The sequence below is a fragment of the Callionymus lyra genome, chromosome 7, assembly GCF_982586985.1.
Source record: "Callionymus lyra chromosome 7, fCalLyr1.hap1.1, whole genome shotgun sequence".
In the NCBI taxonomy this organism is placed as follows: Eukaryota; Metazoa; Chordata; class Actinopteri; order Syngnathiformes; family Callionymidae; genus Callionymus; species Callionymus lyra.
This window is the reverse complement of record NC_141824.1, coordinates 23129005-23153472: the sequence shown is the minus strand read 5'-3', so window position 1 is coordinate 23153472 and position 24468 is coordinate 23129005. Positions and strand designations below refer to the sequence as shown.

At 39.9% G+C, this 24468-nt stretch overlaps 3 protein-coding genes and 3 non-coding genes across 7 annotated transcripts; 3 read left to right on the top strand and 3 right to left on the bottom strand.

Moving 5' to 3' along the window:
* The first annotated feature begins 874 nt into the window (after positions 1 to 874).
* LOC148075721 (small nucleolar RNA SNORA15) lies at positions 875 to 1004 on the top strand. The gene has a single exon (XR_015712051.1). It is a non-coding gene; the product is annotated as a small nucleolar RNA SNORA15 (small nucleolar RNA).
* A 133-nt stretch (positions 1005 to 1137) lies between these two features.
* Positions 1138 to 1267, top strand: LOC148075720 (small nucleolar RNA SNORA15). Its single transcript, XR_015712052.1, has one exon. It is a non-coding gene; the product is annotated as a small nucleolar RNA SNORA15 (small nucleolar RNA).
* Positions 1268 to 1936: 669 nt separating this feature from the next.
* Positions 1937 to 8179, bottom strand: phkg1a (phosphorylase kinase, gamma 1a (muscle)). The gene is made up of 10 exons (XM_087795337.1): positions 8042 to 8179; positions 7207 to 7344; positions 6214 to 6392; positions 6072 to 6126; positions 5936 to 6001; positions 5713 to 5876; positions 2969 to 3059; positions 2719 to 2872; positions 2522 to 2647; positions 1937 to 2353 (listed from the first exon to the last, which is right to left on the bottom strand). The coding sequence occupies exons 2-10, from the start codon at positions 7287 to 7289 to the stop codon at positions 2090 to 2092; spliced, it is 1182 nt and encodes a 393-aa protein (XP_087651463.1). The 5' UTR covers positions 7290 to 7344; positions 8042 to 8179; the 3' UTR covers positions 1937 to 2089.
* Positions 8180 to 8423: 244 nt separating this feature from the next.
* chchd2 (coiled-coil-helix-coiled-coil-helix domain containing 2) lies at positions 8424 to 10775 on the bottom strand. The gene is made up of 4 exons (XM_087795582.1): positions 10621 to 10775; positions 9925 to 10177; positions 9540 to 9726; positions 8424 to 8681 (listed from the first exon to the last, which is right to left on the bottom strand). Exons 1-4 carry the CDS (start codon positions 10668 to 10670, stop codon positions 8671 to 8673), a joined length of 501 nt encoding a protein of 166 aa, XP_087651708.1. The 5' UTR covers positions 10671 to 10775; the 3' UTR covers positions 8424 to 8670.
* Positions 10776 to 13856: 3081 nt separating this feature from the next.
* Positions 13857 to 14047, top strand: LOC148075717 (U2 spliceosomal RNA). The gene has a single exon (XR_015711994.1). It is a non-coding gene; the product is annotated as a U2 spliceosomal RNA (small nuclear RNA).
* A 1317-nt stretch (positions 14048 to 15364) lies between these two features.
* LOC148075716 (NACHT and WD repeat domain-containing protein 2) lies at positions 15365 to 24434 on the bottom strand. Of its 2 annotated transcripts, none has more exons than XM_087796006.1 (10): positions 24298 to 24434; positions 24138 to 24226; positions 22917 to 23024; positions 21873 to 22061; positions 21691 to 21823; positions 21501 to 21631; positions 20221 to 20523; positions 20022 to 20123; positions 19106 to 19730; positions 15365 to 19003 (listed from the first exon to the last, which is right to left on the bottom strand). In XM_087796006.1, the coding sequence occupies exons 1-10, from the start codon at positions 24359 to 24361 to the stop codon at positions 16014 to 16016; spliced, it is 4734 nt and encodes a 1577-aa protein (XP_087652132.1). In that variant the 5' UTR covers positions 24362 to 24434; the 3' UTR covers positions 15365 to 16013. The 2 variants fall into 2 exon arrangements, with proteins under 2 accessions (XP_087652132.1, XP_087652133.1); XM_087796007.1 differs by having other exon boundaries at positions 21691 to 21820.
* Between the last annotated feature and the right edge of the window lie 34 nt (positions 24435 to 24468).

Below are 24468 nucleotides of genomic sequence, written 5' to 3'. Positions count from 1 at the left end.
GAAATAAGATAAAAAACATTCGGTAAGCAACTTGGTAAATTTTGATCAATTGATTTACATATATTTTTCCTACATTGGGAAAATAAGAGTAGTGACAGCAAAAATTATATTGTTTAATTGGGACTCTAAATCATTATATATGGATTTTATTATTTCTAATTAATTATTGATTTATTATTTAACTATTGTAATGTTTGTCTTACTATAATGTGTTTTAAATTAAATATTTGTATCGTTACCCTTTTCAAGGGGTTAATAACCTAATAACCGGAGATCTCCATATGGATTAAAAAAAAGTATAAAATAAAAAAAATCTAATAATTGGTTATTTTTTTGTAATTTTATTATTGAATGTGGTGACACTGAAAACTGAAAAAAGAAGTGCATTTTAGCGTATCTCAGATTTATTATTTTCAACCTAAAAAGTAATTTATTTTAATCAATCGATAGATAATTTTACTGTGGAGGACCTGAAAAGAATGTCTGTCTGAACAGATTATTCTAAACTGCTGTATATTTCGTTGGTTATACCTGTCTAATTACTGATACCAAAAAACATTCAATTTCAAATGTCTGAACTTACAAAACATAATGTTAAATTATTATTAATTTGTGTGCTAATGATATAGTTCATAAAGTCAATACTACTCCTTGCCGGTAGGGTGCACTACTGTGTCTTGTAGACTCTTGATGACGCCATCGACAGTTAAAAGAAGAGTAAGCAGGACACGCGGTGCGAAGAGATGCATGTGAGTAAATGACGTTTGAATTTTTTCTTTTTTAGTTTTGTATTATATTGAACCATTTGTATACTAGCAAAATAATGTGTACGCCAACTAAATGGAGTGAATTGAGTTCTGTTGAATGAAACAGCGCATGGACGAATTCTGTTTTACTAGCTGTAGTAAACGCAGTCAGACACCATGCTACATTAGCATCTTCACTCTGACCATACTTCTCAGTTAGCTATGATGTTGACTGTACACGTCAGGGTGAAAACATCTTATCCACAAGTTATCACATCAATTCCATGTTTTGAATCACGACCATTGCTTGAACCTTCTTTTTGTTTCAACAGTTGAAAATGGCTTCGCAAGAATTCTCGAGCTGGTGAGTTGATGTTCACGGTGGATTGTAGCATGGACGAATTCTGAACCACCTCGTGGTGGTCTCAGTCAGACACCATGCAAAAGACACGTCTCATTTCTGTCTATGTCACTGGAGTTCTGCTTTTACAGTCTCTGGACTCACAGAAATGAGTACAATCTCATATTTAACGTAATGTATTGAGTTTGTACTCATCGTTGTCTTCCTCTTTAGGACTGACCAGGGATGTCGACTAACGTATGGAGGATAAAGGTTGTTTATTTATTAAAGTGTGAGTTAAACATTTGAAAACGAGTGGTTAGAAGCTTAAGAAACACAATTGATGTTAATTATATTCCAAATATGGAGTACATTACTTTGTACTAAACTTAGAAGGTTGTGAAATCTGGGGTTATCAGGTGGAAAATTAACAATGTTTAACAGTTTATTTATTTTTTGAACGATTGATTTGTACTTCATCTGACTTGTTTTATCATTCTTTGCCTGAATAAAGTAAATTTAAAAAAAGTGAAGTCCTATTCCTCTCTGAACATTATGGTGACATTCTCAGTAAATTGTATATTAAGATGTGTGGTAAGGTGGACCTTTCATTGTAGATTACATTACTAGATTACAAATTCACTTAACCCTTGTTATATCGGGGTCAAGGTGACCCAAACTTTTTTTAAGTATCTTGCGTTGTCTCTTGGTCAAAGTTAATGACCTCTGGCTGGCAGAAATGCATATGCAGTGATGGTGGTCATGCACCTTGACCCAGAACACAAGGGATACCTCTAACGTTTGTTTTTGGGTCACCCTGACCCAGAGATGACACAAGTTTAATAACTAACGCCAACGGGAGTTAAACAGCGAAACAATGTTATGAGAATATCATGCAGTTAACAAGTAACGGTTCATGAAGTTTCATCACAAAACTCAACGATCGGTCATGGCTGTGTCTTGCATTCATAAGTCCATCACCAGACGGCTCGACCAGCCGCCGCTACCAGATGTGCATGGGCTCCTCCGCCTCCACGGCTAGCGACAGCAGAGTTGCCTTGGGAGTGTTCTCGAAGAGCGCAGCTCTGTTCTGTGTCTGACCCTTCTTCACCCAGTGGCCATAGATCTTGAACGCACATGCATCGATGAGCTTGCGGATGGGCTTGAAAGCGTACGGGTCACTCTTGATCACCTCCTTGGTGACCGGCTTGGCTCGACGGAAGTTGCAGTAGATTCGCATGGTGGCGAGGACGGTGAAGCAAATGACCTGAAATGGGAACATGATTCAAAATCTAAGTTAGTATTTTAAGTTATATTAATATGAACCTTCAAAGAACAAATAAATGAAAGTTCCGATATTTAAAAAACATAAATGTTTGCTTAAAATGCATCAGAAAATGTGAAAAGTAAAAAAAAAAAAGTTAAATAAACCCACCTTGAAGCGCCTGTACGGAGTGAACTGCCGCACTTCATGCACCACATACTGTGAGAAGAAGGGATGACTGAGGGCCTCTGCAGCTGTGCAGCGCTGCTTGGGGTCGACTACAAGCATCCTTGTGATCTGGAGCAGCAACAGAAAAGTCAAGTTCAGTCTCTCATTCCTTAACAAACGCAGTCAATATAAAAACTTACCAAGTCTTTGACGGTGTCAGAGCGGTCTTCCCACTCCGGAGACGAGAAGTCGTATTTCCCCGCCAGGATCATCCGCAGCATCAGCATCTGTTTCCTGTGCCAGAAGGGCGGAGATCCTGCCAGCAGTGTGTACATGATCACACCTGAACTCCACCTGTGGAAAGAAGTATTTGGAAAGTATTTTTAATATAAACATTTAAAAATAATGCTGTTAAAATAATACATTTTATCAGTCAAAGGCACTACTCACATGTCGACAGCAGTGCCATATCCCTGGTGCTCTGCATTCATGGAGCACTCGATGATCTCAGGTGCCAGATATCCAGGAGTGCCACACACCTCTGCAGGAGTTGATCCAAATATCAGAAAACATGTGTACAGATTATGCACGCAAATTTGAATTAAAGTGCAATCTGGGTGACACTATGTCAGCATTACAGTCACAGAGAAAAAATAAGGCCCATTTGATAGCTTTTACTTATTTCTATTTAGGTTAGTTTAGGTAGAACTTAATTGATCCCTCAGGACTTCTCCTTCGGGAAATAGTTTTTTTCCAATTAGACACAGCAATACAGCAATTATTCATAAAAATAAGAACAAAGAGAAATAAAAAGAAAGAACAAGATGATACAAACTAAGTCTAAAGATAAAGAACATAGCTCAAAGACAAAGGAAACAAAGATTAACATAGAATAGAATGTCAAGATACTTTCCACTCCTGCCCCCAAACTCAGAATTGTACATTGTATCTAATAGCACAAAGAAATGAATGAGTCCCTTAGTCTATTAGTGTTGCATCATGGGAGGAGCATTCGTGCTCCATCTGCTTCTCTGCTCACTGATGACAGTGTTGAGAGGATGACTGTCATCATCCATGATGGACAGTCGTTTGTTCAGTGATCTCCTCTCAGCAACTGTCACCAGTGAGTCCAGCTTCAACCACAGAGCCAGCCTTTCTGATCAATCTGTGCAACCTGTTGACACTCCTCTTGGACACATTCCTACCCCAACACACCACAGCATAGAACAGGACACTGGCCACCACAGACTGGTAGAAGATGTTAAATGATCGAAGCCTCCTCAGAAAGTACAGTCTACTCTGGACTTTCTTATACACATGGTCTGTGTTGCAGGACCAGTTTACTGTCCAGCCACACACGGAGGTACTTATAGTTGTCAACTATCTCCACCTCGTCGCCTCTGATGGACACTGGACGTGGCTTTGTCCTGGAACTCCTAAAGTCCAAGACCAGCTCCTTGGTCTTTGAGGTGTTCAGCTGCAAGTGGTTCCTCTCACTCCAGTCCACAAAGTCACGTATTAGACTCTTATACTCGTCTTCGCTGTTGTCCCTGATGCATCCAACAATGGCAGTGTCGTCAGCATACTTCTGGACGAGACTCAGCTCTGAGTTATAGCAGAAGTCTGAAGTATAGATGGTGAAGAGGAGAGGGGCCAGTACTGTCCCCTGAGGTGCTCCTGTACTGCAGACCACAGAGTCAGACGTGATGTCCTTCAGCCTGACATACTGTGGTCGATCAGTAGGAGACCAGACCGGGGTCCACATGCATCTGTGTCAGTTTGTCCTGCAGCAGAGTGGGCTGGATGGTGTTGAAGGCACTAGAAAAGTCTCACCTTTATCCAGGTAGGAGTAGGTCTGATATAGTTTTATATACATTCATTATATGCAAAACATTGATTTATTCTGTTTATATGATATGTCACTATTTATAACTTATTCATATTTATAACCCTTTGCTGGGTTTTTTAAACGGTTGCCAAGCAACGAAATTTCGTTGCCAGTTTTCACTGCTGTGTTCTTCTGTGCAATGACAATAAAGAAAGTCTAAAGTCTAAAGTTGAATTGCCGTTCCCTGAAGAAAAGCTACCTCCAGTGCTGGACTAGATAACTGCAATCAGCCTAAAGAAGTTCAACAGTTAATAAAGTCCACCAAGATAGCTTATATAAACATAACAAAAGATAAATATTAAAGTGTTTTCATTTTTAATTAAGAATAGAGCCAGGTGACGCCATCCATGGGTCTTTGACTTATTTTATTTTGTCATAAAAAATAATCTATTACTAGTTTAACTCAAAATAAAACTTGTTAAAGATACTTTATTTTCAATCATTTTTTTGGAAAGAATCAGAAATATTATTGCCAGTGTTTTAAACACAACAGGAATATTTTGTGGTGTTAGTACAGAATAAAGAATGAAATAAGATTACGCACAAAAAAAGAGCAATAGAAAAACAGAAGCAGGCAACGTTCTTACATGTCAAAATAAATCGATAAGATTTTTGAAATAACGTTCCTTTACATCATATTTACATGCTTTGTCTATTGTTACTATTAATAAGTAAGTTAGTAAGTAATTTGTATTTATATAGCGCTATTCCAGACCAGGGTAAGGTAAGGTAAAACTTTATTGATTGAAATAGTTTGGGTCACAAAGCACTTAGACAATTAAAACAATACTCAATAAAATGTATACTTTAAAGGTCCAGAAAATCAAGGAAAAGCCTGAACAAATAAAAATGTCTTATTACATACTTATTAAATTAACATTTAAACTTTAGTTTAGTAGTTAAAATAACCCTCTTTTCTTTGTCTGCTTTTTTTCCTCTGCCTCCTCTTAACAGTCCCACTAAATCTTGCTCACACATAATCAACATTAAATAAATAAAAGCTCAACTATGTTCAAAATCTTGTCTGCACATCAAGGTTGCTTCTGTGTGAGAGTTTTAAAGGTCAACAGGGTTGCAGCGTTTGGACGTGAATATCATTTGAGAGCGAGGTCGTATCTTAACCTTTGAGCAGGGGACACTATCAGATTCCCTCATTACCACCACCAGGCAGCTGCTGGCTGTACAACTCCGGTCAGAACATGCTTCAGCCCTGTTGTGTTCCAGCGTTGAATCAAACCAGAATGTTCTTAATCACTTTGCTATGAGCGCGACGTTAAAGCTCTGTTGCCACAATGTACGAACACACCTTTAAGATTTTGTCCCGGCTGAACCTGCACAGCGAAGCCAAAGTCTGTCAGTTTGATGTTCATCTCGTCGTCCAACAGAATGTTTTCTGGCTTCAAATCTCGATGCACGATGTTCTGAGCGTGCAGGAAGTCCACCACCTCCAGCAAAGACCTCATGATCTTCCTATTGTCAAAGGTGAAAGTAAATAAATCTAACCGTTTCCATAGAAATATTCCACCTACCTGGTCTCTTTCTCACTCAGTGTCACCCTCTCTGTGAGGTAGTCGAAGAGCTCGCCTCTCCTCATGCTGAGAGGAAGAAGAAGAAACCATCAATAAGCAAAGAAGTCCTCCAGATACAGCTATCGTGAAGACTTACAGATCAAATATTAGGAAGAAGAACGCATTCGACTCGTAGCAGTCTTTCAGCTGAACTGTTGAGGATGAATTAAGGTTTGCATCAATGAGCAATAATCAGTGTCTGAAGTTCAAAGGTCAAAACGTCAGTGGGGGCGACTCACTGATGTTCTCTCGGCCAAAGACTTTCTTCAAGATGTCGATCTCCTTTGTAGTGCTTTCTATGATCTCCTCAATCTCCTGCGGGGTGGTCTTGTCCGAGGGCGTGATGTCGATGACCTTCACGGCGTAGTCCTGCGACGTCTGTTTGAGAATGCAGCGACGCACCACGCTGCTCACGCCCCTGACGAAGAAAAGTCACTTTTATTCTTTTAAAAACTCAAAGTTTAATACCTTTTTCCATATTATTGTAAATTTCGAATGCCAACTTTTCAGTCAGTTTACCCCAAAACATTAACAATTTCTACCACATACAATGAAATGATCACTAATTTTATTAAACATATAATGCCCATTAAAACATACCATACGCTTTTTTTTAAGTATGCTTTCTAATATAAATGTATGATTTATGTCTGTAGCGCTTACGTTTACTGACTGTTACGTGAAATCGCAGACCACTGATGACATCTCTCAAAACCTTGCAGGAGCCAAAGTCTTAGGGATTATTTGATGATTTGTCTCCTCATTTTGGTCATATATTAAGATTAAGTTTATCTTAATCTTACCAGTTTTGTGCAGCTCTGCATGGCTATTCAGACATAGATGTTTGAATGACACCTCAGCCAAAACCAATATGGCTAATTTAGATTCATCTTGTTTGCAAGCCAAGTTTAAATCATTGTCAAACACAAAAATACAAAGACCTTTTAATACATTCAATTTCTACAAATCCAAGTAAATGTATCTACAAATCAAAGTAAATGTATCTACAACAGTCCTCTGGGCGTGAGATTGTGAAACAGCTTCATCTCTCAGGAGGGGTGAGGAATGAGAATGAGCTCTTTGGCACAGCTCACATTTTTCTCAGGGACTTCCAGGAATCGAGTCTAATTACACCCGCTCGCCTTAAGGTTGACCCCAAATGTACGTAGTTAAAATAACAGCCACGATCACTCCGGCAGAATAATCTCACATCTTTTGTTTAATTTTATTACCTTCCTAGAATCTCTTTGGGCTCATACTTGTCATAAAACTCCTGGGCTCCCACCCAGTCTGGGATGTCCTCCTCTTTGGTCATGGTAGCAGAGATCTCAGATGTGGTTCACAGAGCAGCTGGTTGTGAAGTACACAATCTAAATGATGAAAAACACAACAACAGAGTTTTAGTTTATAAATCATTATCATTTGTTGAATTGTATGTCACGTGAAACATCTCCAACAGAGAAGATTTTAAAAGAGTAGAGATTCAGAGTCAAAACTTGAAAAGCCAACCACCAGTATAAGAGCTCAAAACAACTTTAGCTCAGCTCTTTTTTAGGACAAATTGTTTACCAAGTACTTATGTGTAAAATATCATAATGGATTTTAGAGCTGAAAAACCAAAAGAGGACACATAAATTGGACTCTAATAATATATTATAAAGTGTTTAAACTGTCGTGCAACACATGAATTCAACAAGAATTTAACTTTTTATGCGGCAGGTGCTGCTTTCAAGAAACCTAAGAGACTCAACACGTGCGTCATGTCGAAGTTGAACTTAACTTTTATAACTTTCGCTTAACCTAAACATCGACCGAGAACGTGACAAACAGACCTGGCTAGAAAGCTAATATTAGCTCGAAGTTAAAAGAACGTCTGCTAGCAATTTTTAAACTTCACCAGTTTATAAAAAGCATAAAAGATTGTTGCGTCTAAAAATGTTTTTAAAAAAGACACTCATTAATTGAAAAATCTTTCAGCCTTAAAGTCTTCGAGCAGTTCGTCAAGTCGAAACTGTAAGAACAAATATTCCACCCGAACCAGCAACAGAACCACAGATCGAAACTCACAGTTCTCGACTCAGTCCTGCAGATGAATGTTCTCCATCATTTTAATCCAACATGTCCAGACAGACTCGAGAGTTTGTCCCAAACTGTCTGCAGTCCCTCCTGGGGGTGAGTTCTAATGTCACAAGCCAAAAATAAAGTGCGAGCCCCCCTGACGACCAGCGCCACCTCTGCCTGGACCCTGAAGAAAATAAACAAGTCTGGCTCAGAGAATCAGATCCTGCTGCTTCCACCAGAAACATCCGCCGTTTAAAACGTCCTCACGTGTGTTTAGATTTGTATTCAGCCAGTGTGAGTGACAGAACAGGTGCACGGACCTCTTATTTAGAAGTCTGATGACACACATGTAAATATAGACACTTTTGATGAGAATAAATCACAAGAGTTGAAGGGTCATGACACAAGTGCTTTATTGTTTCACAGCAAATAATGCAAGAGTTGATGCTCAGCTAGGTCTATACTTTATTGCAGATTGAACTGAAAAGCACACGTTTTATTTATAACTGAAACACAAGTATTTATAAACAATATTTATTAGACTTTATTACATTGCCAGACATTAACATGAATTATTCTATTACAAAATTTCAGGAGCTGCTGTCAATCGCCTTCTATAGCCAGTTTCTGGAAGCTCATGATAAACCTGTGGGGGGAAACAAAATACAGGTTAAAAAAAAAAAAAAATGACATTGACACAAGAAAACCATTCAAGTTAAAATACACTCGGCAATATTCAAGGAACATTCTTGTCAAGGAACAACATTGTTCGGACAGTGCTATCAAATTCTGTTTTGCATCTACACCGCTGGAAGCAAATGATACAAAACAATGAACTTAATTTAAGTTAACTTTAAAAAAAAATTGTTAAGAGTGAGGGAGGTCATTGAAAGTCATTACTAAACACAATTTAGCTGTTCATCTGATGTGTCCTCACAAAAATGTGCTTATCCAAAACTTAAACCCGTTAAATAAATGCAGCCCTACAGATTTAAAAAGTCACTTATATATCATCAATTTAGCATCAGAGTGTCTAGTGCAGTGGTTCTTAATCTGGGTTCGATCGAAGCCTAGGGGTTCGGTGAGTCGATCTCAGGGGTTCGGCAGAGCCTCTGCCGCGGATGTTCGGAAAAACACCAGAATTATGGTGTAAATTCGTGATGAAACACTACACTGCTTGGTCAATCAGTGCCGAGGGAAATTAAGTGCGAGTATCGTGGTAGTACGTAATCCATACTAACTATGTCGGACAAAAGAAGAAAGTGGTCGGACGAATATGTACAACAGGGATTCACATGTATCGCGGAACTGATGGTAGTGAGCGCCCTGTCTGAATGATTTGCAACGCCAAGTTGCGCAACTCTAGTCTAGCACCGAAAAAACTAAAGGAACACTAAGAGGGGTTCGGTGGATCTGATATAAAACTGGTGGGGTTCGGTACCTCCGACAAGGTTAAGAACCACTGGTCTAGTGTTTTATGCAGATCTTTTTCCCCACAACTCACCATTTGAAAACTTGCACTGCTTCAGCACCTCATTGAAGCCATCACAGAGTTGCAGGTCACTCTGGTTTTGAGCACACTCGATGAACTGTTTCAGCTCGTAAGAGCACGCCTGCTGCTGCTGTGGCTGCTGCTGGTACATGGGCTGCTGCTGCTGGTACATGGGTTGCTGCTGCTGCATGTACGGCTCCTGAAGGCACCGTGAATAAACATCAACGTCATCTTGTAAACGAAGACTTAATGACAAAAAAACAAAACAAATATTTGGTACCAACAAAAGGAGTGAAAAGCAAGTTTAGCAAGAAGAAATGTTATTTTGGAAACAGAAATCTCACCAACATAAAGTTCTACCTAACCTAACAAGTGCTCAAACAAACAATCCGTGTACCTGATAGGTAACATCAGGCTTTGCAGGCTCCGAGTTTCCTCCACTGAAGCCACCGGTCATTGCGTGACCGATGGTGTGGCCCACTGCAGACCCCACAGCAACTCCGGCCGCAGTCGTCGCCATCTGAGCGAACATTCCTGGCTGCCTCGGTGCTGCAGCAGGAGCCCCGACAGCGGATGCTGGAGCCTGCATTGGAACCGGGGCGTGCGAGGGAGGTGGTGCAGCCCTGGCCATCGGAGGAGGTGATGCACGCCTGTGAACAGATCATATCGTTATTCAAAATAAAATAAAATAAACAGCAGGTATGCTTCATAAACACGGTGATACTAGAAATTAATTGATTTGATTTAAAATGTTAAATTGATGTCATAGAATGGGGTCAATTAGAGATAAAAACAGGATCCGGATGCATCTACTAAAACTAACCAAAAGTTAAAAGAAGCTTATAAACCAATGTAAATGATAAGGTAATTCCAGAATGACTATAATTACTTTAATAACTACACTTAAGAGCTTAAGTTAAGAGTCAGATTAGGGTGAATCAAGATAAAGGGTGTTAACTTCATAAAAAGAATCAAAACATTATAGTTTTTCACATGTTATGTAAAGTCGATTTTCTAATGAACAACGTTGTGTGTTGGCTAAACCACCTAGCTTAGCTAAACTACTGTCACGCTTGCCCATCTTTAACGTTACCTTGGTGGAGGAGACATCCTCGATGTCCGGCTTCTGCTTCCCCTCGGCATTTTAATAACGTTCAGAGATACTTCAATAAAACAAAGTTGTTGTGCGTGTTATAAGACGCGAGCTCTACCCGTGGCGACCTTCGCTTAATCCGGAACCTTCTGAGGTGTTACATCATAAGCCACTCGTGCAATTTCCGGCATGAGGTGACGTTTTCAACGTCAACGACCTTGGTCAATCTTATTTTATTTATATATTGAAATCAGTATTTACTATAACATGTTTTAATTAAAATGTATATGTGGTAACATATAAGTTTGTATTTATAAAAATATATATATAGCTACGTTTTACAATGTTACTCAAGCAGCGCTTGGCGATTTTTAGTCGAGCGACGCCAGCGGACTAAAGTGGTAGTGTTTAGCCCGACGGGAGACCACATTTCCCATGAGCACTCGCTAAACGTCGCAAAAGTTGCCATGTCCCGGTTTGCAGCAGAATTCCCATTGTCTGAATGAAGGATGGATATCGATGAGTTTATGAATCAGATTGTGGATAATTGTAAATAAAATAACTTTAACTTTGTTTTTGTACCGTAATCTTAAAACAAAATCGTTCTATAGGATAGTTTCCCAGTGAACTAATGAAAAAATCACGACATTAATGTGATGTATTGTCTGAATATCAATTTGAACGAGTATATTCGTTCAAATTGTGCAGTGTTGATTTCAGTAAAATAATGTTCTTTTTAAAAACTATGTTCATATCGTATTATTTCGAGTCTATGTGGAAAATTGGGATATATTTATTATTATAAATACTATTTACAAGTTTGTTGTCAGTAATTTCTTAATTACTAAAAAGTTTGAGCACTCTGATACATTGTTTGACGAAAATGGCAATATAAATAAAATGTATTATTATTAATAATAATAAGATACCTTCTTAATGAAGTCCTTGTCCATTATGTTCAATATTATTCAGATTATTACAAATATTTATTTTACATTTGTAAAGTAACATTTGTGTTTTTTATAACAGGATTTGTGTCTGCAATATGGCCCACATGCAGCTGTACATTCTCGACAAAGAGGTTTTGCGACTGGCAAACGCTCCCTGGAATGATACATTCGCTATAGATAACGAACAGTGGAGCAAAGACAAAACATGCAGCCTATAGAGAGTTTGTGCTGTGGAAACATGGACGGGTGTAGGAAAGAGGGCCGTTATTCCTAGTTGTTGCGTCTGGAAAATAAGGCATACTTTTCCAGACGTTTCCAGGTCCACAGACTAGTACAAGAGTTTACAGCATATTATGTGTGTTTGCATTTTAAATATATATTAACATTTGTGTAAAACAAGAAAACTTTATTATTGTAATTTTTTCTTTCTTTTTCTAAACTTAGACATCTAAAAGAGGTCTAGGTCTAAAAGAGGCCTAAACGTAGAGGTCTAAAAGAGGTCTAAACTTAGATGTCTAAAATAGGTTTAGGTCTAAAAGAGGTCTAAAAGAGGTCTTAACTGAGACGCCTAAAAGAGGTCTAAACTTAGACGTCTAAAAGAGGTCTAAACATAGACGGCTGAAAGAGGTCTTAAAGAGGTCTAAACATAGGTCTAAACTTAGACGTCTAAAAGAGGTCTATGTCTAAAAGAGGTCTAAACTTAGACGTCAAAAAAAGGTCTTGGTCTAAACTTAAATGTGTAAAAGAGGTCTAGGTCTAAAACAGGTCTAAATGTAGACGTCTAAAAGAGGTCTATGTCTAAACGAGATCTAAACTTAGACGTTTCAAAAAGGTCTTGGTCTAAACTTAAACGTCTAAAAGAGGTCTAAACTTAGATGTTTAAAAGAGTTCTGGGTCTAAAAGTGGTCTAAAACCGGTCTAAATTTAGACGAATAAAAGAGGTCCGAAAGAGGTTTAAACTTAGACGTCTAAAAGAGGTCTAGGTCTAAAACAGGTCTAAATTTAGACGTCTAAAAGAGGTCTAAATATAGACGTCTAAAAGAGGTCTGGGTCAAAAAGAGATATAAACTTAGAAGTTTAAAAAAGGTCTTGGTCTAAACTTAAACGTCTTAAAGAGGTCTAAACTTAGACATCTAAAAGAGGTCCTAGAGGTCTAGGTCTAAACTTAGACGTTTAAAAGAGGTCTAAACTTAGACGTTTAAAAGAGGTCTAAACTTAGACGTTTAAAAGAGGTCTAAACTTAGACGTTTAAAAGAGGTCTTTACTTAGACGTTTAATAAAGGTCCAAACTAAGAATTCTGAACCGACTCAATGAGCCGTTTCATTCGCGACCGACCCATCACCACGGTGTACTTCAGGTGAGCAGCTCGGTGGAGGAGGTCCTGAAGTTTCTAAAACATGGAAATACACGTCGTTTCTTTGAGAGTCATTCACGCGTAAGTAACTTTTATACACATTCTAGATGTTTTCTTCACTTGGTTGAAAAGTTTGCAGTACTTTGTGGAGTTTTATACAGTTGAGAGGAAGCTAGCGGCTAGCCAAAAACATGTATTCAACTGTTGACGTAATTGTAGTTCTGGACATTCTTTAAAATGTTGTGAATTAGTTCCATCATGGTTTAAAATGTTAATTATGTAACAATGTCAAAGTTTGTTTGTAAATTTGTAAGCCAAAAGTATAAAACCTGACCAGGATGAAGCGGACGAAGACGAAGTTTTGTTTCAAAGTAACATTAATCCGCACACCTTTTAGTTAAGTGTTTTTTTTTTTTATAAACGATAACTGGTGTTTTGGTTCATTTATTGTGCGCAGTAAATATGACAAAGTTCGCCATTTCTTCTCATCGCCCTTCATTTTGTAATAATCCCAGTTTCTCCAGCAGAGGGAGCAATTGCCTCACTCAAATAAGATTCGTCACGTTAAAGCGTTATGAACTCGTTTTTCAAACTAAAGAAAATCACATTGCGAAGCTAATGTATATTGCAAACCTTTATTTGTCAAAACTGTTTTAAATGTTATGTTTTGGAATTGTAATTTGAACCGCGACGAATAACGACCGCGTATTGGTTAGAACGACACCACGTGACACGAGGTAGCAGCAGCGATTAGCACTGTTTGAGTGTTTAATGTCCTTCACTGATGTTTAGATGAGAATTAAAGCTACACACCTTCACCAGCGACACACACTTGTGTTAGATTGTGTGTTTTATGGCGATACACATGTGTCACCGTCACCGTGTCGGCGGGTCTGGAGAAAGACTCATCTGGTTCGACCTTATTCCAGTTATCGCTTCTCGGCCTTTTGGCTAAGATCAAGTGTAGTATCTGTTCTTATCAGTTTAATATCTGATACGTCCCCTACCCGGGGACCATATATTAAATTGATTTTTGGAGCAGGGAGATGGAATAGGGGCTTGCTCCGTCCACTCCACGCATCGACCTGGTATTGCAGTACCTCCAGGAACGGTGCACCCCCTCTAGTGGTCAAAAAAAATGATAGTATTAATTGCTCACAAGCTCTTGCTATGTCTCAAATCGCAGTCTTCTCTCAGCATACTAGAAGTTAGTATGCATCAGGATAGTGTGCATACTAACTAGTATGCACATTTTCAACCGATCGAAATATTCGCGAGATAGAAGTGTCATCCTTCTACTGTTGCGGAAAATACACCGGTGCTGTGTCTCAAATCGCATACTAGCGTACTAAAAGTTAGTATTTTTAGTGCGTTAGTGCGTCTCAATTCGTTGTATGCGAAATTTAGTGCGCCATGCACACTAAATTGGCGTACTAACACACCCACAAAACTGAGTATGGTTCGATGGACACTAACCACACTAAACAGCCGCCATCTTAGAGACGTTTTAAACGGAAGTTACCTCATATATAAATGCATATATATTCATATACTTACAGGTGCATTTTCAGCAGCAGTAGAAGGATGAGATGTTTTCGCTGCTGATACCAGCTTAAATATCTCGCGATTATTTAGATTCTCATATTTTTTCTTTATTTCTTTTTCCAAAGTTGCAAAACGTGCTGCCAGCAGGTGTCGATAGCGTTCAAACAGCTGGTTGAAACATCATTAAATAGAAGTAGAAGAAGAAGCTGTCATGTGATTTCCTGTTAGTGTGTAGCAGCAGTGTTTGATTTGAGACATACTATCTGTGGAGAATTTGCGTACTAGTTAGTACGTACACTAAACTGATGCATACTAACTTATAGCATACTAAGAGTAGTATGCGATTTGAGACACAGCACTGTACGTATATGAATATATATGGATATATATATATGATGTAACTTCCGTTTAAAATGTCATTAAGATGGCGGCCGTTTAGGGTGGTTAGTGTCCATCGAACCATACTCAGTTTTGTGGGCGTTTTAGTACGCCAATTTAGTGTGCATGGCGCACTACATTTCGCATACCAAGAATTGAGACGCACTTACGCACTAAAAATACTAACTTTGAGTACGCTAGTATGCGATTTGAGACACAGCATCTGTTTGGGTTATAGTCATTGTAATTCGTTCCTTAGTGGTTCCGATGTGGTCAACCTATGGGTCACGAAACTGTATGTTCTTAAATACTGCTGTTGAATTTATCATAGTACACAGTAGTATGTTGGGTTAGTATTAAGCACTGCAAGTTCTACTATGGAGTAGATTCACCTCAACCTGATAATGAGTTAAACAGATTGTGAACAAAAGTCATGAATTCAATTTAAATGTGATTCACGATCTACTTTAGTGTTTATTTTCAGGAACTGGACAAAGACGAGGAACTGTCACAAGAGCTGAGAAAAGTCACATTATATTACATTTTTAAGCATTAGAAAAAGTCTTTGTACAGCTTATAATTGCAGTGTTTATGCAACAATGGCGTGGGGATCACATCTTACCACTTTAGACGCCTGTATCAAAAGTTGCTAGTTTAGCTGGTATGGAAAATAAACATGTGTGTTAAAAATAAACTTGGAGAAGCAATTGTGGATGATTTATAAAAAAATCCCTGCTATCACTGATTCAAAGATGTTCTCCGCATTCACTGTTTCCATTCCTGCACCTGACGCAACATCCAACCAGGCTGTTAAAGAATTGATGTTGTTTATAGTTTTATCACGATAAACATATAGTCATACTTGCTGCGGCTCACAATGACCTGGAAGGAATGTTCCATGTTAGGGTTTCGTTTCTCGAGAAATGCTCTCACGGACTCACACAGAAAACCGGTCGTTGCTGGCTGCGTCCAGCAACAAATGAACAAACTGTTTGTATTCAAGTGTGTCCTCCTCTGAGCTTTCAATAAAAAGCCAGCAAGGAGAGAGGGACGTTGCTGGTGGTAAAATCTGTTATTCTGACACTTGTCTCTGTCCTCATTCCGATTGTCAAGGAGAAAATCCCTGACACGGGAACGTTATTCTGGACTGGTTTTTTATCTTCTTTCACAGTATCTTTGTCCATGTTACATTAGCTTTGACCAGTGGAAACCACCTTTTCATTTCCTGGTCAAAAGGACAACCATTACAACTTTTGTGAAAACTTTTCTTAAGTCTGACGGACCCTAATTTGGTTTTGTGATCCATAACGGAATAGACACCGACCGACCCGTCCTCGAATCCCACAAACACGCACCTCAGCTCGGACCACACCAGAGTGGAGGGTCTCTTGGCCAGAACCACACTTCCCAGCTTCTCTCCGTCTAGAAGCCGGATCACCGTGAGGACCGGCGCCACATGCTGGTGGCAGGTTGAAGCTTCCGATATGTAAGCGGCAAACTTTCCCGATCTCTCCAAACAGGCTTTCTTCACGACACCTTCGGCTTCAAGTGTGCGCAGTTTGGATTCGTAAAGGTCTAAAAGAAGAAGGGACTGGTGTTCAGTGGACAGGAGCAGGAAATCAAAGCATATCTGAAAGTCTTCAGGTTGACAGTGGAACATCTCCGGTAACTGGAAGTGCTTGCACACCGTGTCCTCTGAGACCTTCCACGTGTAGATCCCTCCGGAGGCAACCATCACGACCACGTAGTTGGGATGAGTTGAAAGGGTTTGAAATGCAACGACACGCTGTGAGCTGACCAAACAGGAGAAACGCTTACTTATCACCCCCGACCAAAGGTTGGCGGCGAGCAGGTCTCCGGAGCGACGGCCAATGAGAAATGTGCTCTCAGGTGTGATCTGAGGGTGAGACAGGTACAAGTGGACGCTGCATATGATGCTCCCTTCCGTCAGCTTCCAGACATGAGAAAGTCCCTTTTCCGAAAGGCTCACACCAAACTTGCAGTTTGGACCAATCAAAACATCAGAAGCGCCGCCTCCGCTGATCCGCAACATGTTTTGCTTTGTTTCTGTTTGCCAAATGAATATTTCCTCGGCCGAGAGCGTTACTAGGTAATTGCTGTTCGACCCCAGCCTGACTTTTTCAACCGGGTTATCATGCAGGAAGCTATCCGTAGGAAGACCCGTCTTTAGAGTCCATCTCCACACCGTCTCCGAGCCGTCAAAGGTGTAGAACCACTGACCCAGTCGGTCCACCACCACCTCTTTCACGACACTTCTCATTCGTGGTGCTGCCCCGGCAACGGTTATCATCTCGGCGTCCCAGACGGTCAGTCCGCCGACCCGAGTCACGCATAGGATGTCGGAAACGGTTCTGAGCAGTTTGACGGGTCGTTTGCTCGTGTCTAAAGACAGAACACACTCTCCTGTGCTGACCCGCCACACTAGCACCGTTGAACACGTGTCCAGCAAAGCCAGGAAAAGGTGCCCATCCTGGGAGAGCAAAGCCTGGATAAAGTCTTTCCCTTTCGGAGCCGTGAACTGGTCACTCATCTCCCACGTACGTGTTTCCCACAGTGTCACCCGGTTATGCTGACAAACCAGGAAACTAAAAAGTTCTTCTAAGTAATCTGTGTTTACGATTTCTTCGGAATCACTAAGAACCTCTTTGACCTTCACAGGTGGTTTTGTTTTCACATCCCAGATGATAACACTTCCAGTTTTGCAGACGCACGTCATCACGTTGACAGACACGATCATTCGAACAGCAGTATCGGAGTTCATGCACTTCATCACCAAACAGTTGCTGGACGTGTCGAACACAGAAACCAAACCACCTTCCTGTCCGCAGTACAAGAAGCAACTGTCCGGAGAGAAAACGCTGCACGTCACACTAGCCTGACACTGGTAACGTGTCATGGACTCGCAGAGGGAATCGAACACACTAGCAAAAGTTTGACTTCTCCACCACACACAGAACCTTCCCTGACACGCCGCGAATCCAGCGACTGTGTTAACTTCGTCTGACTTTAAAGAGTCCTTGACCTCCACCAACTTATCTGCATCTAAAGTGTCCCACAAGAACAGCTTATGCTGTGTGTGGAGCAGGAAATACTGCTCACTACTTTGAACTCCTATGAACTTCACCTGCTCACAGTCCATAATCACAGGGTGAAGATCTAGACCTCTCCACACCCATGCAGACCCATCACACATCACCCCTGCAACGACGGCACTCTTCGTCTCGACCGCATCTACGAAGTCGCCGTCGCACCGAAGCCACTCGACAGGAAAGACCGTTGAGGGAGCAGGAGACAAGATGACACCTAAGGAGCAACTCCTGCGTACCATGACCTGACTGATCTCAGATACATATCTACTGAGCGAGTCAAAGACCTCCTCGTATGGAAGGAGGCTGGTCTCCATCACAGTGTTTAGATTCTGAGGTGAACTCTGAAGGACGCAGGAAGAAGACGCCAGCGTTCCTGCCAAAATGGCTCCTTCTCGTGAGTTGCTTCTGATCATATCTATCAGTTCCATCAAAAGTCCAGCACCCACCAGAGCTTGATGGAACTCGAATGACACCAACAGCGCCTCCTTCAGAGTGTGTCGATCACTCTTTTGGAGATGATAGACAAATTCAACCACTTTCCTGGACCTAAACTGATTCCAGGAAGACCTTGGCTCATGTGGAGAGTTGACGTTCTGGTACAATTCAGTCAAAGTCGGTTGAAAGTGTAACCAACCAATGCTAAAATAGTCCACCATGATCGAATGCAAGGTTGCCTTTGTCTCTTTCCCGAAATACCTTTTTGCCACAACTAATGCAAAATGTCGGCTGGACCAGGACAAAACTGGAACACCTCGGACCTCCCTCCTGATGAGGCAGCTCTTTAAATCCAGCAGAAGCATCTCTAGATCGACTTGAGACACGTCAGAATTCAGATCATCATCTTCTCGCTGCTCTGATAATACATTTGCATCGCCGGACAGAAGATCATGAAGTTCAGACTCCGTCAGTCCGGCCCTCGACACGGTGAGATAGGAGACCGTGCGAGACACCAGGCCACAACCGTGCTTCCTCTCCAGGTTATCAAAAAACGTAGATATCATTGAGTGCACGCCGTCCGGGGGATATAAACCGGACACATCCAGATCTAAAACAAAAGAAACATGATTTTCAATTTGGGTACTAGCTGACGTAGATAGTCAATATCTGGTGGCAGTTATTTTGGGATTACATTTAAAAGTGTTCTTACCAGAAGTCCACAGTGACGTGAGCTCGTGCAGCAGTCGAGCATAAAGAGTGAGACAACAGGAAGTGAGCGCCTGGTTCACCAGAACCTGTTGTCCCGAAGTCACCCTCCTCCCCGAGCGGCGCAGCAAGGTGGTCAACATGGTCACGCAGTGTCTGCGCTCCACCGGTCCGAGTGGCAAACACGCATATCCCGAATGATTCTGAAGTCGGTTGCAGGGCTGGACTTGTAGTTCGAAGGCATGACAGTGTTTGGAGGAGACTGTGATGATGAGTTTGACCAGTAGGGGCAGCGGGGAGGGGAAACTCTCAATGACTGTCGTGGCGAATGTGATTCCGAACTGATCCAGGCCGTCTAATATCAGAATTAACGGACGACGGGAAGAAGGGAGGTTGTTGAGGAGGAAGAGAAGATTTTCCAACACCTCGGTATGACTTGACATGTTTTGGCTGCAGCCTGCAGGGGAACAAGACCCTTCAGGTAGATTCAGGGGGTCTTTGTTTCTGTTGTAGCTTCTGGTTATTCGGTGACACATGTCAATCAATAGATTCTTTGGTGACGTTTCGTTCATGAAGCCAGAAAAATGAGGAAGCACGACTGGATCCGTGTCTGGAAAACTGGACTTTATCTGTGGAATTAAAAACATGTCACATTAAGTAAGTAAGTAATTTTTATTTATATAGCGCTTTTCCAGACCAGGGTCACAAAGCGCTTAAACAATCGAAACAATATTCAATAAAGTATATACTTTAAAATAGATAAATAGGCAAGATAAAACTGATAACACAACAGGAGTTTGTATGGTTTAGTATTTGATTTATCAAGAATTGTCATGATATATGTACGAAAAACTGTCACGCACCTTCTTTAATATTCATAAAGTATTATTATTTAACTAAACAGAATAATTTGTTCGCACCTGTTGAGCACAATGAGCGAGCAGCACCGTTTTTCCAGAACATGGTCCCCCAGTGACCACTAGAGGGAGACGTTGGTCACTTTGCGCTACATATTCCAGGATCTGATCACATGTTACATTTTTTAGTTTCCGAACAAACGGTTGAAGCTGTTTTCGAACAGCTGATGGCGGTTTATGAAGTAACGTCCGCAACTCTGACCTGGTTCTCTTCAGGGCGTGTGATCTCGTACGACTTGGACAGGACGTCACAAAGCTGCTCCTGCTCATCCATGGACTCGTCCTCCCTGACGTAAGAGTGGCTCATGTTCTCCATCAAGCCGGTCAAGTCCAGATACACCTGCTGACAAAGAGCCTCGGCGTACATGCGTCTTCTAGCCGTCGTGTAGCCGAAGCGACGGTCGCACTCCGTGGTGGTCGTGTACACCAGGAGAGGGCAGGATGTGATGAGCTGACGTAGGAAGTTTTCACAAAGATCCGTCAAAGACTGTGACTGTTCAGGTGTCTAGGAAAAATGCGAAAGGAAAACTGACTTAGAAAAACCTTCACTATTTAAACCACAACTAATATGATATTAAACAACAAAGAACAAGAAGTCGCAACCCAAGAAGAGTAATGATGAAGAAGAAGAAGAAGAAAAAATGAGACAAATGAATTGACAATTAATAGCAAGATCACATAAAAAAGGCGAAGAGGAAAATTACGATACAAGAAAAATATAACCATGAAGACAAAAACAGCAATTATAAAAAGTAGAAAAAGACGACAAACAAGATAAGGACATGACAAAGAAGAAAAAAGAGATAAAGGCAAAAAAAAAAGACGAAAAGACTGAAGGTTGGAAAAAGAAGATAATGTCGAAAAAGAAGGCAAAAGCCGGATAGTAAAGGATGATCCAAAAATAACAAAATGAAGACGAAAAAACGAAGAGGAAAAATAAGTAAGACAAAATGGAATAGAGGATAAAGATGGAAAAGTTGTTAGGACAAAAATACAAAGAAAGAGGAGATAAAGGTAAAGAAGAATTGAAACACAAAATACGATAAAAAAGAAGGGAAGGAAAAGAAGATAAGGATGAAAAAGAAGGCAAAAGACAGATAGTAAAAGATGAAAGGTTAGGGTAGAAAAAGTCAAGTGCAAAATTCAATATGAGAACAAAAAAGTACAGAAAGAAAAATATGAAAAAAAGAAAGACTGAAGAATAAAGAATAAGAAGATATAAAAGACAATATGAAAAAGTAAGTAATAATTATTTGTAAAGCATCTTTCACAGACCAAGACGCAGATAAAAACATAATGGTGAAAAGAAGAAGACGCTTAAAAAAACCAAATAGACTAAAGAAAGATAATTAGAAAAGAAGGTAAGAAGTAGGAATGATGGGAGATTGTCTAGAAGAAACAAAGAGGAAGAAAAATAAAGGCTAAGAGTAAGATTCTCCTCCACAAATGGTGTCAGAAGCAGGATGGTCACGTGAAAAATACCTCCGAAGTACTCTGTTTCTTCCCACGCTCCCCTTTTGCATTGACCACGTTGTTGATGTAGACGAGGCAGCGTCTGATGATGTCATCAGGAGGACAACCCTCCAGAGCGAATCGTAGATCAGCGTCAACGGCTGGACAGAGAAGAAGAAGTTGCCACGATGACTCAGGAGGTTCATCCTGAAGCTTGTACCTGATCGTGTGAATCGTTTGGCTTTCTCTTCCGACAGTCGCCTGTTCTCGACACACAGTCTCACGGCGTTTGAAAACAGCTTCGCCACCTTCTCCTCGTCCTCCTCCTCGCTCTGCTCTGTAGCACCTGACTGCTGGAGATATCAGGTGAGAAAACAAGGAGTGACACGACCTAGTTGTTACCTGAGTGGTGGGTCTGCAGCTCAGTCGACGGTATGAACGCGGGTCTGTGTTCTCGTCTCTCTGGTAGACTCGCTCCAGGTCTCTGGTGCAGAGTCCAGCTCTCTGGCTCTCCTGCAGCAGCAGCTGGAACTCTGACACTTCCACCTGTGCAGGGAGGCTGGTCCTGCCGTACCGGTGGCCGACCAGCGCCTGCAGCGCCACCGAGTGGACGAAGGCGGAAAAGCAGCCTCAATGATGAACCAAATCAGTTACATTGAATTAACTTTTTGACTTAAATACAAAAAAACCTTTGATGTTGTCATGGGAATTCTATTAAATGTTAAAAAAGGCAAAAATGAAAGTTTTGTAACTGAATGTTTAATAATAATAATAATAATCTCTATTTATATAGCGCCTTTCTAGACCAGGGTCACAAAGTTTAAGTCTGAAATGAAGAGATAAATTACAAATACAAAAAAGGAGATGAAAAAGAAGATACAAACAAAAAAGAATATGAAAGAAAGACCCAATAAGAAAAGTACAGAAATGAACGCTAAGACAAAAAAACAGGTAGAATTAGGTAAAATCTTATACAAAAAACATCTGATGTCACAGGAATTCTAAATAGGCAAAAATAAACGTTCTTTCATTAAATGTGAAAGAGAAAATTACAACAAAAAAAATGAGAGGAAAAATGAATATGAAAGAAAGACCAAAAAAGAAAAACAGACAAAAAAAACGGGTAAAATGAAATTAATTGTTTTAAATTTAATACAACAATCTTTTGATGTTGTGACAGGAATTCTGGTGATATGTGAAGTGTTAAAAACGCCCATATTATTATTACTTTTAAATTAAAAGTGATAGTCTAGATATTCAAAATAATTTAATTAAAATGAAATATTTTGTATATTATTGTATTAGAATATGAAACTAAATCAATATATATGTGTGAATGTTAAATGATTGAAATGCATCTGTTTAAAAAATGATTTTTTATTTTATTTCAATTATTTGTAAATCTTTTCAAATGAACCCATTAATATGCACAAAATGACTTTGTACCAGTAAGAAAGGTCCTGCTGAACTCTCTCTGCACTCCTTTATCAGCTGCTGTCTTCTGTTGTCATCTGGCCACAGAGACACGTCCCTGGATTCATAAGGATCGATCACCTGCATGAAATGTAAACACTGGTAATAACACGTCCACCATCATCGCGGTAACCAAAATAACTCAAAAACAGATATCTATACATCTTCAGGGATGATCACACTCTGGTGGTGTTATGGTTTGCCATCTGGACTCCAAAATATTTTGAAGGATTTTCCCTTTGTTTGTTTTTTGCCTCCATTATTTTATACCAGCAGATCTGAGTAGTTCAATACAACAAAAACAGAAGTCGGAAAATGTAGTCTTATAATTTGAAATGCTAATGATTTTATTGAACAACATTAAGGCTTGAAAAATACGTTAATATATTTAACTTTTTTTTCTATTATTAAGATAATAAAATGTTTTTTGTTTATTGTAATAACGTTTTTATTTCATTCCCTAACTTGGAAGACAAATATACAAACGTCATGCGATATGTATATAAAGTTGCAAATAAAAAATAAAAAAAAAGGCATAACCAGAAACTTTTCTAAAGCAGAAGCTCCGGATCAATGGAATAACATTGTAAGGGAAATGCAAAACATGGAGCAATTGAACTTTAAACTCAGACTGAAAGAAAACGTGTCGACCTAACAACAGAAAAAATGGACTAAAATTGACTCTTAAATAATGTTTGGACTTTTGATGTCAGACATTTGTAACCTATATGTTTTTTTGTTGTTTTTTCTGGTTTGTTTTATTGTATCTCTGTCCTTTCAAGTGCTGGATGGAGATTTAACGTTTGTAAATTGTGAAAAAAAAAGGAATAAAAGGAAAAGTTGTTGTTTTTTTAAACTCAACAATGTGAATATATTAAGTGATACACAACTACCAGCTACATATAGAAACATATATGTAAATATTTAGAGAAAAGGAGGATGAGATTTCTTAAAGTTTATAGATTAAATGTAAGAAAACATTAAGTTACTCTCTGTCAAGTTAAATTACGAAGTTAAATACTTTTTTTAGTCAAATCTGTTCGTCTTCTATATATTTTGTCCACCAAATAATATTTTAAAATATTTTTCAAGTGACTTAATAATTTGTCATAATAATTAACATCACATTATTTCTGTAGTTGGTAAGATTGGTCGTCCATCCTTCAATCGAACATGATATTCCCGCAGACTCACCCTGACGTCAACGCCTGATGTTTTCTTGCAGTGTTCCCTGAATTTGGGGAACACACTCTTCCTCAGAGCCGAGCGTTCTTCCTCGCTGTCTGTGCGGAACATCGAGGACAAACGACGTCATGAAGACAACACAGTTTCTGAGCCTCAGGTCGTGACATACCTGCTGGGTTGGAGCACAGATAGAGTTTGACGCAGGTCGATCTCAAACGTGGACTCGGATGCATTTTCGTCTTGCAGCTTCGAAAATAATCACTTTGGTTGTTGTTCGCGTCTCTGCCGGCGTTTCTCTTCTGCTGCCGCCTCAGGAAACTCTGCTGATGTGTGTTTACAG

Coding starts and splice junctions, on each gene's coding strand:
- chchd2 (XM_087795582.1), bottom strand. CDS start 10,670: ATGCCGAGGGGAAGCAGAAGCCGGACATCGAGGATGTCTCCTCCACCA. Junction 10,178..10,620: donor AGGATGTCTCCTCCACCAAG/GTAACGTTAAAG, acceptor ATCTGTTCACAG/GCGTGCATCACCTCCTCCGA. Junction 9,727..9,924: donor AGCCTGATGTTACCTATCAG/GTACACGGATTG, acceptor CGGTGCCTTCAG/GAGCCGTACATGCAGCAGCA.
- phkg1a (XM_087795337.1), bottom strand. CDS start 7,289: ATGACCAAAGAGGAGGACATCCCAGACTGGGTGGGAGCCCAGGAGTTT. Junction 6,393..7,206: donor CCCAAAGAGATTCTAGGAAG/GTAATAAAATTA, acceptor TTTCTTCGTCAG/GGGCGTGAGCAGCGTGGTGC. Junction 2,648..2,718: donor CTGACACCGTCAAAGACTTG/GTAAGTTTTTAT, acceptor TTGCTGCTCCAG/ATCACAAGGATGCTTGTAGT.
- LOC148075716 (XM_087796006.1), bottom strand. CDS start 24,361: ATGCATCCGAGTCCACGTTTGAGATCGACCTGCGTCAAACTCTATCTG. Junction 24,227..24,297: donor TCTGTGCTCCAACCCAGCAG/GTATGTCACGAC, acceptor TGTTCCGCACAG/ACAGCGAGGAAGAACGCTCG. Junction 21,824..21,872: donor GCTGCAGACCCACCACTCAG/GTAACAACTAGG, acceptor TGATATCTCCAG/CAGTCAGGTGCTACAGAGCA.